General features: G+C 39.4%; 1 protein-coding gene across 4 annotated transcripts in view; it reads right to left on the bottom strand.

Moving 5' to 3' along the window:
• The window catches only part of GRIA2 (glutamate ionotropic receptor AMPA type subunit 2), a 197,896-nt gene extending 187,163 nt beyond the window's left edge, over positions 1-10,733 (bottom strand). For 2 of the 4 annotated variants that reach the window (XM_018061479.1, XM_018061478.1), the window contains exons 1-2: positions 10,264-10,733; positions 9,577-9,717 (exon numbers count right to left, since the gene is read on the bottom strand). In XM_018061479.1, coding sequence (XP_017916968.1) covers positions 9,577-9,717; positions 10,264-10,351 — 229 coding nt within the window. In that variant the 5' untranslated portion in view covers positions 10,352-10,733. The remainder of the gene's footprint in view (positions 1-9,576; positions 9,718-10,263) is intronic. The other 2 variants (XM_018061477.1, XM_013970552.2) reach the window with 2 other exon arrangements.

Here is a 12,388-nt window from a genome sequence, read left to right as displayed (position 1 = left end):
GTGCTTGGAAATCATAAAGTTCAATATCTCCATTTCACACATAAACTAAAAACAAGATTGAAATTTTTCAATCCCTCCCAAACAAAGGATAAGACATAAATAAATTTAAAACTCACGTTCTAAATTGAACTGTGTTTTCCAAGAAAAACTAGCAAACACACACTTCCTACCCCTCCTGGAGATTGGCATTTCCAGGACTTTCTTTGCTAAATTCTTGTGAGGAAGAGAGACTGTTTTATTTTAAAGAGAAGCCCCTCTCCCACTTGAGAATTGAAAGAGCTACTTCTGTGGTAGCTGGATTATTGAAAACAGACAATCCCTTAAAATCTGCAATTCCTAACAAATAACTTACATGAAGCCTTTAAAGAATATCTTTAAAATACTCCAAATGAGTGCCACTAAAATGTAGATGACAATATTTCCCAGTATGTCGATAAAACTCGATTTCCCCTTTCCTGATCATCCTTATTCTTCAAATTGAAACTGCTCATTATGTCCTGCATTTCAGCCCCAAACTGTGCTTTAATGATTTTTTGCATAATTAACCTTAATGACTAAAACTTACATATTGTTCGAGAAGTATCATTAATTTTGTTAAATATTCTTGTAAGACATGTTGACACATTTTAATATATACTGAGGATTGTTAAAACTATTATCCAGATGTTAAAGAACAATAAATCACCACCAGAATACAATCAAAAAGACAAACTTTTCTGTGTTCTGCAAATAAACCCCATCAGTTGATGTGTTCCTATAATGTCTCAAGAACCCCATATAGGAGGTATAGTTTATTATAACTCATAAATTCAAATTCTAGTAGTATATTTCTTCCACATTACGTATTTTAGCTACAGTGTTTTAGTACCTCATGATTAACAAGAATCACTTTTTTTTTTTTTTTACCAGCCCTGAATAATAAAGTGCCTGAAAGTGGTGTTTTTGCCTATAAAAGATCCAGAATGCTTCTTTTCTTTCTTGTCTCCCTCCGGAAGCAGGGATGGGGGAGCCTACTGGGCTGCCGTCTATGGGGTCGCACAGGGTTGGATATGACTGAAGCGACTTAGCAGCAGAAGCAGCAGCAGCCAATTGTATCCATCAAAAGTAATATTATGATAAGAATTCATTGTTTTGTACTAGCTCAGTGGTAGTGTAGAAGCCTGACTGCAGACAGGCAAACTAAAGCAAACACCAGGTAAAGAAGAAGCTTAAACCAAGAGAGAATGAAAAGAAAAAAAAAAAAAAATTTCAGTTCCAAATTCCTACTCGTTTGCCTACTACACACCAAGTTACGCTGCCTCTCGAAGATTTCCCTGTTTGTCCATGGCACCATCACTACACTTAAAGAAAATTTTCAATTTCAATCTACAATGAAGAAAAATATTTTTTTTTCCCTTTTGGAAAAAAATAATTATTTCAAAATGCTCAACCTATCTTTTTATTCTTGTGTAAGTAATAAAAAATATATAATCACATGGCTGACATAGTCTTACTGCAGTGGACCAAATGCTAATGCAAGGGAAATTGGAAAATGAATACTAATTCTGAAAGAGAATAGTATTTTAATGCAAAACCTTAGTATAAGCTGCAAAAGCTTTACTGTCTGAAAAAACCTTTTCTTAAATTATGTAACATGAGTTTCAGTCAATTTTATGCTGAAGTTAGATATGACTGATATTCTGCCAAAGGGATGAAGAATTAGGTAACATTTATTCTGATTTCATAATAAGCATAGGTATACTCAGATTATACAAATATATTTCTATCATTTCCATCAGTATCACTTTGTATTTATAAAGATTAGACTAAAAATATTTGCATTGAATTGCACATTCTGAGGTTCACTGAATTTCAATCAGAGTGTAAGAATTAGAGTAGCATAAAGTAAGTGAATATCACAGTAGTTATAGTTTGAAATTAATTTTACACAAAGGGTAAATAGCTCAGTAGAAATATGATGCCCTATTCAAAGTATTATAGACACACTAGAATGCAGGCACTCTAAAAGAATTAACAGAAAATCATGGTATATAATATCCTGGGGATGGGGATGGAGGGGGAGACTAAGATAATTTTGTGGCTATTCAAGGAAACGTGTACAGTCATGTTTTGCGAAAATTCAAACAAAAATGGACAACCGACACTCCCACAGCCCTCAGAGTACTGAGAATAGAGTCCTGTATGTTAACCACTGCAACATGGCTTCTGCATCATCCCATCTTTCAGCAAAGCATTTTAACACAGAGTGATGTAGTTGTAGGGGAAAAAATAACTTTGAACATATCTAACCTGTAGATGAAAATGAAAAATGCATCACAGCTCTATCTGAATAAGACTGGAAGCAGATACCAAAGAAATTGTTTCTTATAAAATCCAAATGTAGAGTAATAGCAATATTTTGAATTTAATAAATATAATTCTATACCAAGAAATTCTGCTATATGAAGTCTGTTTAATAGATTAAAAATCATGACGCATACAAAGCCAACAGTGGCATGACCCTGACTTTAAGAAAGGCATATTTTCATTCTCCATGTTAATTTTAAATGTTTCTATGAATTGTAATAATAAAAAATGACAAGATACTTTGAATAGTAACCAAAAATAACAGGTTTTAGACTACTAACAAACACCACTGTAAGAAGCAGATTCATTTTTCTCCAAAATTAGTGAAATCTTTTTTGAAAAATATTTTTATTGCTAGAAAAATTTTAAATTATGGGTGATTTTGAGATTTGAGAAAGAAATTGTGGGTAGATTTTAATTCAACAATGATTTTTCCTATCCTATTGAAGAGGCATAGTCATTTAAGACATTTGGCAATGAGTTGTTCAGATCATTAGAGAAAATCTCAGAAATTCTGAATGAAAATTGGCATAATAAAAAAAAATCTGGTATTTCAATTTTGTTTGGGGAATCTTCAGTAGAACTCAATTAAAGAAGAAAGGAAATACATTTACCCACTGGCCAATAGCATCCCAATAAAACGTTTAAATCTACTATTAATACAAGATTTTAGCTCTTTGTAATATATCCTCTGCTTACTTAAAAAAATAAAAAACATTTCAATTTAAGTTTACTTCCTTGTAGTAGCATCTGCTGTGCAGATTAAGCACTTTCGCTGACTTTTTAAAAGGGAAAAGAAGAACAGAGGAAGAGGGGGGAAAAAAAAGTGCACTCTTTGAAAAGTCAACCATACAGCAACACCTGATAGAATAACCAGGAAACAACCGGTCTTCTACTGCCTTCCCAAAAATGGTCAGGGCTCCAGGAAGCTTGAAAGGTGGTTTTTGGAAGAAATTCCAAGAAGATACAGGCTCTGACATGAATCAGCATTCTACTGTCTTAATGTCAAGGTGCAACGACCCCTTCACTATAAAGGCTTGATATGAAAGGGAAAAGCCCCAGACTTCTCAAGTCAGTATGCGGAAGTCTGCAAGACCTCAAAAAGCAATAATAGTATAAGAGTAAATTCCGATTACTACTAAATTCCTATAGTTTCATATACTCATTTTTAGTTAAATACTCAGTTTCTCATATCTTAAACTGAGTATTTCAACCAATGCCATTTTTTAAAATTCTGTTGAATATAATGTCTGATTTTCCTAAAATTCTCTTGTGATACTTGGAGTTTGAAAACTTAACTACAAAAAAAAAAAAAAATCCAACAACAAATTAATTATTCTTACATTTAAAGAGCTATTTTATTCTTCGTAACCTCCAATTGATTTTAATCAAAGATTTAACCTCAGGTTATAAGGTATTGCGTCTGGTACACTACAAATTCTTATGATTGCTTAAGAGTATCCAAGTTGATTCTGGTTGTATGAAAATTTTTGCATACATTAAAATACATAACTCTAGGCTTTGGTAATTATCTTGATAGAATAATAAAACATGATAGCCTACCCAAACTATAGCTACTCACAATCCATAATTACAATATAATTACACACACACACACAGAAAAATTCATGCAAAGCGTAACAAATTTAGCAAGCATCAATGTGATGAACACAGATATACGTCTCAATAATTCATGACTAAAATGCAATGATAAGAAATACACCTTAAAATAATACCTGAAGGATTTACTGTATTGTACAGGGAACTATAATGAATATTTTATATTATATAGGTTATTTTAATCTATATAATTGGTTTTAATATAAAACCAATATTTTATATTATATAGGTTATTATTTTATAACCTATAAGGGAAAATAATCTGGAAAAGGACACATACATATATTTATCTGAATTACTTTACTGTACATATGAAACTCTGGAGAAGGACATGGAACCCCACTCCTGTATTCTCACCTGGAGAATGCCATGGACAGAGGAGCCTGCGGGGCTATAGTCCATGGGGTTGCAAAGAGTCAGACAAAAGTGAAGCAACTTAGCATGCATGCATGCACATATAAAACTAACACAACACTGCAAATTAATTACACTTCAATAAAATAAATATACTCAATAAAATAAATAGATAAATAGATTACACCTGAAGAATCAAGGTTAAAAAGCCAAAAAACATACTTTTAGAATTCTTTCTTCCAAGAGTATATAATCAATGCTATTCCTGAATTTCTTTATGAATCAAATTCACAAGGATATTTAAGATAATCTATTTAAAAAATAAAATCAAAAATAAAAGGCAGTAGGAGTTACTTTTCAAATACCTCATGTTAAATGAATTTTTCTAAAACAGATGCCACTTATACATAGTTTTTCAATTTCTCTAAATAAATGTGTTTACAATGTTTCAAAGGGTATTCAGTGTGCGCAACAGTTTTACGAAAGAACTATGTTTTCTCCAACATCTCCATCTACTGGCTTAGAGAAAAAGCAGATTTTTATCTGCTATTTCTTTAAATTTAATATTTTTACAATTTATTTTTCATGAAATTGAAATATCAAAGTATTAAATTATTTTAAATAGATTAATAGCTATTAGTCATTCATTAAAAAATAGGAACAATTTTGAAGAAGACATTTAATAATTTTAATTCCAAAGCCCTATGTGATCAAATATGTTCATAACTCTTTTAGACAATTTTATTTAAACCAAGTTTTAATAATAAGCACAACATTAAAGTTTATCAAAACTTTTTAGAATGTAAAAATGTTTATTATTTCCTAAAACTTGTTGATTTTGTTAACCTATATACAATATGTGCTGCTGCTACTAAGTCAGTAAGTCATGTCCGACTCTGTGCGACCCCATAGACGGCAGCCCACCAGGCTCTCCAGTCCCTGGGATTCTCCAGGCAAGAACACTGGAGTGGGTTGCCATTTCCTTCTCCAGTGCATGAAAGTGAAAAGTGAAAGTGAAGTCGCTCAGTTGTGTCCAGCTCAGCGACCCCATGGACTGCAGCCCACCAGGCTCCTCTGTCCATGGGATTTTCCAGGCAAGAGTACTGGAGTGAGGTGCCATTGCCTTCTCCACAATATGTGCATATCACATCTATTATTTTCATAAAAATATTGACTGTAATAAATTGATTTTGTAGAAAAACTATTAGAATATCATCACATCCTCAGACCAAACTGCTTAGACAAGACCCAGTGGCAGTGTACAGGGAAGGCCTCCAGGCCCATAAGGATTTGAAAACTATAGGAAAGAGAATTAAGGGGAAAGGTTAGGGGAAAATGAGTTGCTATAGGAATAGCATTCATTTATTCTCTGATGACTAGAAGGTACTCAACAAACACTGAAGCTGAAGCGGGAGGTGAGAAGAAGGAAAGGAGCGAGCAAGGAAAGAATTCTTGAGGCCCATCACTGATTTAACTGTTGAACATCGGATGCTAAGTTACTTATTTTTCTGGTTTCATGGACTTTCTCATGTTGAAGTCTTACGTTGAAGCAGGCTTGAGGGGGAAGAAAAATAAAACCTTAGTAGGCTCTCTAAGAAGAAAGAAGGAAGAAAGGAAATGGGGAGGGAGGCAGAAAAAGGAGAAGGCAAAAAACTGAAAATCTGTCTTTATTTCCTCAGGTACCATGGAAACAAATGGGAACAAGTAGGTACTTGAATTATCCCACTGTGACTGTGAAAGAGGGCGTGGGAGGGAGTTCAGAGCCTGCACAGCATTTACTGGGTTCAGAATGTAATGACTTTATTTCATTTGCAAAACCTTAACCCATTCAGTGGATCCTGCCATGTCCGTCTCAGCATTCCCAAGGCAGCCTTTCCATCTCAGGAATACAATTAAATTAGCAAACTAAAGTCTTTGCTATTTTACAATTACATTGTTAAGATTCACAAATTTACTTTCTTAATGCATTAAATTTATATACTATACCTAGGGTTAAATTTACCCTATGGGATTTTTATGTTTTAACTCAGAGGAAGGGCAAGCTAATTTATGAACGCTGACTGATGATACATATTTTAATGGTAGAATTATGAAGTAGAATTCCTTAGATTTCTGTAGGAAGTGGGAGAAAGTCAGGTTGGTTTCCGCTACCTGCATGTTTGACGCTGCTGCTTCCACTTCATAAAGGAAAGAATCAAGGATTCCCCTGATTGAGGAGCCAAGGAAACAAAGGCTAAGCATTGGAGAAAATGCCTTGAGCAGGATTTAAGTGATCAAGACTCATCTTTAATAAATTCGGTATCAGAGATTTCCACTCATTTCTGGACTGCTCACTTTGTGAGTGCATTTTATATGTTAGCATCTCTCCCTCTGAAAAGAAATAAAATAATTTTACATTCTCTATTACTTTTAGTTTAAAAAGAAGAAAAGAAGGATACAAACACTCCATTTCATTTTGCAAACTCTGTATTGTAAAATTCCTAAAGGAATGAAAAAATTGAGCCACAGAAATTTTAGGTGCCGAGTAGATGAGTTAATGTCAACTCCTGAAAATTCTATTCAGTGAGTGATAGAATTTTTTCTTCTGTAACTAGTTCTATTCAGCAATCAGTAAGATTGCTTATAGCACAGGAGTTGCAGAGGCCATGGTTCTGAATTCCCATGCCAGAAACTTGAAAATACATTCAGATCCTCACTGTCATTATTTTAGTGTCATTGAGTAATCCATGCAGGAGTAACTTTGCGACATGGAGACATGCAATCTTTTATTTCAGCTTTATTTTCTGAGAAACACAAAATATCCATGTAAAATGAAGATTTGATTTGCCCATTTTCTTAGAATTGGGCTTTCCTTGTGGCTCAGCTGGTAAAGAATCCACCTGCAATGCAGGAGACCTGGGTTCGATCCCTGGGTTGGGAAGATCCCTTGGAGAAGGGAAAGGCTACCCACTCCAGTAGTCTGGCCTGGAGAATTCCATGGACTGTATAGTCCATGAGTTCGTAGAGTCTGACAACTGAGTGACTTTCACTCCACTCACTTGGATGGTTTAGAATTGTCAAGCAAATTAAATTTTGTCTCTGTTTTTCTAATGAAATCTGTCTCTTATTACATGGATGTATCCATTCTGTGGAACTTTATGTATTTATATCTGTGTTTAATATGTGTATATTTTCTGCCTGTGTATCTTATTTCAATAAAATTTACATTAAATAAATTATTCAAAAATATTGAGATTGAGGACCTAAACTAGTCACTTAACCTTAACTGACCATAATCTTTAGTCTTTACAAGCCCCAACATAGTCATTCAGCATTTGGAATGAGGAAATACTCATTTCCTTCAGTGGACCTAACTCCTCTGCTCTCAGCCAGGCCCTGGCATAATTCTCACCAATGAATGAACTTCTACATCATTGACCGTTTTCAAAACATAGAGATATCGATTCTTTTCACCTAGTTTTTAAAACCTAAATCCTCCCAATAATCCTAGTCTTGAGTTAGGTTCATTACTTTCCACAGCATTTTCACATTAATATACAATTACAAACAGTTGTATCTTTAGACCAATTGTGTCTAAACTCACAATTCAGAGGGGGAAAAAAACTGGAGACCTGGTATCAATTCAAATGAATAATCTAATTCTGGTAGATAAATAGGTCAAATTATAAAGGACTTCAAAAATTAAACTACAGCTGGTTTCTTTGTGTATCTACATGCTAAAATTTTTTAAGATATTCTTACATTCTTTTAGGAAGATTTTTTTTAACTGAAAATTTACTAAAGTCTGAGTCTCTCTTCCTCCCACTTCCTTCCCATCATGCCCAGTTCCTTTTCTCTCCTGGAATCAACATGTGAAAAAATATATACAGTGCTGAAATCTTAAATATGCTTTCATAAACAGTTGAATTCTAAGCATCAAACAGCTCCATAATAATGACCCCTGTTCTATCAGACAGTTGTTTCATTCCTTCATTCATTTGGCTGATGGCAGTTTCAAAACGAGCTGAGGGTGTTCCTGATACTACAATCAAGCTAACCCATGGAATACGATTAAAGCTCAACATGGGGACGTGGGATGATAACCAGTTGTTTGTCTAACGTGGGGACACTGCAGTTGGGATTTTTCGGTGGTAATTTTCCGCTCAGTCCTTTACAGGGAAGCCAGAGTGGGAGGTGAACCATCTGCAAATCCCCCCGCGAAACAGTCAACTCTGAAATAAACACCAAGAACATCAAGTCAGAAAGCAGTCGCCCCAACCTAGTCGCCAGGGCAGGATAGCAGCTGCCGGCAGAGGGCAGGGGGTCCGGCGGTAGCCGAACCGCCCACGTCCGATCGGGGGTGGCCGCGCCTGGACCCGGGCCAAGCGGTCTTTCCACTGAACCGTGCGGAGACTTAATTGCTTGAATCCTATTACTTTGAAGCCTGGATGTAGCTTCACGGCGGGTCCCCAAGTACTGCACGCCGCGCTGGGACTAACAGGATGGCTGCGAAGACTAAAATGGCTGATCGGCTGGCTACTTCTCCAGATTCCAAACTCGGCGCATGCCACCTCTTTCAAGTCCTTTTCCTCCCGCATCCTCTGTGGGAGCCCCGCGACTTGAGAACAAAGCCCCCGGCCCGCGAGGGCCCACGGTGCCCGGCACACGATCGCCCCGGGACTCAGGCTGCGGCTCCCAGGGCAGCGAGGAAGGACTGTACGGGTTCCCCGGCCTGCGTCAGCCTCGCTGCACCCCTCGGTGGGCCTTATGTAACGACCCCAAGCCGACTATGGGACCAGTGTGACAACTTGTCCCGTCTCGGGGCAGAATACAGGCTCGCGGGGTTCACGCAGTGACCCGGAGGGAGGCCTGCCGATTTCACCCCGGGGCCGGGGGATCTACCCCGCAGCCCGACGGCGCGCCCTGGGGCACCGCGTGTTCCCCTCGCGCGGGGTGCCACCAGGCCAGCAGGGGAAGGGGGCTTCTTTTGAAGACTCCAGCCAAGCCAAGACCCCCGGAACCTAAGGAAGCCCCTTCGATCTCAACACCCACCCCCCTCCCTAGTGCGCACACTCTCCCCTAATTCTCGCTTCCTTTTCAGCCCCCAACTCTCAGCCAGCGGGGGTCCCCGAGAACGCAGCCACTTTCTCCCGACGCCGTCACACGCACGCGCGTGTGCAGTCACTACACCCGCACACTGACACGCAGAAACACACACACACACCAGCCCGCTTTCCGCGTGCGGCGCCCAAAAGGGCATGAATATTCATTACTCACAAGCGTTGGTGACTGCGAAGCTGTTGGCTACCTCCAAATTGTCGATGTGGGGTGTCAGTCTGAACTCCGAAGTGGAAAACTGAACCATCCCTACACGAAATGCACTGTATTCCTGATCGGCGCCCCTGGGAAACAGCCCCCCTGCAAGGAACAAACACCAAGCAAGGAGGACAGTGTCAGTGCCCGAGAGGAGGAGAGGAACCCGCTAGCGGGGGACTGCCCAGGAGTCCCTGGTTAACGTTAATAGGACGAATAAACACATCCCTGGACCCGGGCAACAGGGGAGCTGGGGTGGATATCCAAAGGGTATAGACCAGACACGGAGGGGATCAAGACACGAAGGAGCTCGAGGGTCAGGTGGGTGGCCAGAAACGTTCTCCTTCCCTAGTGATCACAAGCTGTGCATTCAGACCCCTAGAGATTCTGAACAAACGGGAAAATGTTGTTAAGGCGAAATGAATAAAATTTGGGGGTTCGAAAAGAGACCTTTCCCTCTGTTGTGTCAGAGACACAGTCTTTTGCCTTTGCTTTATCCTAAGAAAAACATGTATATTTTAGGCAGTTTAAATCTGGAATGCAGTCAAGGTATGACATAACTCTACATGACATGAATTAATTTGTCCATCGTGAACAAAGATTACCACCAAATTATGCACAATTCAAAAGCAGAGCACAAAGGGTACCTACCTATCTGTATGCTGTTAGAAGAGACACCAAAAATCAGTCCCCACAAAACAGGAGAAAGGAGGACAGATATATGCATAATCTTTTGCATTTCCAAGAAAAGTAGAGCATCCACAAAATACCCTTTCTTTTTTTTTTTTTCCTTTTCCTCCTCTTCCTTCTTTGGCCGTTTTCCTGGGCAAATTAGATCCTCTGCATTTTGAGACAGCAATTTAGCACCAAGCTGCTAAAAACCAGAAGTGGAGGCAGAAGAATCCCTATTTCCAGGTCCTGCGGGTGGCTGCCGCCCTGCGCCCCGCGCCTGCTCCGAAGTCCGGAGGACCGGCTAGATGCAGTTTCCAGCAGGCTGCCGCTGTGGTCCCAGCGCCTCGGAACACTCAGCACCCTCCCATGCGCTCACACACTCACCCTCGCGCGCTTCTCCCTCTCCCCTCTCTCACACCCGCGCGCGCGCACACACACATACACACACGGACACACGCGAGTCACAGACCGGCAGGCGGGCCCGGCGCGCGTGCGCGAGGCGCGGGGGGCGGCTGGCGCGCCCCTCCCCCGCCCACCCCCGCGCCCCGGCGTCTCCCGCGCGCAGGGCTGGCAGCGAGGCTCCGAGCCCGGCCGCCTCTGCCCCCCGGGAGAGACCTCGGGTCTCGCGAGCTGTCGCGCCCACCAGTGATCTGCCTTTCAGCACCGCGGACAGCGCCCCACTCGGTGCCGCGCTACCTTTCTGCCTCCGCGGCCACTGCAGCGGAGATAGATGCTCCAGCCTGGACCAAATGCAGCAAAGCCCACTTCCGGCTGCCGTGCAAAAGCCAAACTGCTAATTGCTGTTGGCGGTGAAGCGTTCTCTCACCAGGGCCTGCTGTCTTAGGATGCAAGCAATGCTTATTTTTTATCTTCTATAGCCTGTAAATCCCACCTAGCAATAGGGAAACTCTGCCACCCACCTCACCTGACCCGCAGGAAAGCAAACAAAACACTGATGAAGAAGTGCTCCAAAAGTGTGAACTTTAGCTAAATGGGACGTAGCAGGATCCAAGGAAAACCTAAAATTCTGTCTATAAAGGTCAAAACCGCATAGCAGAAGATCAAGGTTGACTCTTTGGAACTCTTTGCATGGAAATCCCATTTTTACACTGCTCCACCGGGCTGTGACTTGCCCAGCCTGCCAAGCCGACGCCTGGGACCTGCTTTGGCAGAAATTCCTCACTGAGTTTATGGCTTTAGTGGTTTAAACAAAGCAATAAAGGATGGTTGAGTACAAGAGACTGTTCCAGGAGGCAGGAGATTGGATCCCACATCACAGAAGGAGTAGCCTAGTAATATTTCAGAATGCCAAGAGTTAGTCTGCTTTCCCATGCAATTGTCACAATAATATCACTAGTATAGCCTCCTCGTTGACTGTGGCATGTTATACTTCCCCTTAATCACTTTGGGCCTCAACTTTTAAAATGAGAAAGATGAGCAAAGTGGACTCTATGGCTCTCTAATCATGGAATTCTGGAATTCCAAGTCATAGTCTTTCCCTCTTTTTGATTATCTGTATATATTCCTAGGCCAGGAAGTAAAAGAATCCATAACCTATTAATAAGATTTTATACTGCAGGTAAAAATACCACTCAATTCTATCACCAAGAATTTACTTTAGTCCATTAATATACACTTCTTTGTATATGAGACAGGTGTTGTGAGTTAAAATTCCTTTATTTTTTTTTTTAAATTAAGAATGAAAATAGTAAGGAAGACATACATAAATATATATCCATATTAACAGTATAAAGGATAATTAAATACATCTGATCTATTCAATCACTAGTAGTGATATAAGGCACAAAAATGATTTGCATTATTCTCTATTTGAGCTCTTTATTATACAAGAGTGAATAACAACTCATAGCAAAATAGAAAATTTTTTAGCCATCATTTTTCTTCATTCAGTTTTTAAGTAACTAATAATGAAAGAAGAGAGAGAGAGAAGGTTAAATGTGGAGAATTGGTCATGTTTAAAGAATGGGTCAATGTAAATTAATTTTTTTTTTAAAGAGGTCGCTTCAAAAGCTATTTTTATCGTAATCTATTTCAAAGTCAAGGACAAAGGTGAACCCAGAATTGACTGAATTACAATCTATAA

Source organism: Capra hircus, chromosome 17 (assembly GCF_001704415.2).
Source record: "Capra hircus breed San Clemente chromosome 17, ASM170441v1, whole genome shotgun sequence".
In the NCBI taxonomy this organism is placed as follows: domain Eukaryota; kingdom Metazoa; phylum Chordata; class Mammalia; order Artiodactyla; family Bovidae; genus Capra; species Capra hircus.
The sequence above is the reverse complement of the archived record's forward strand: the minus strand, read 5'-3'. Positions and strand labels throughout refer to the sequence as shown.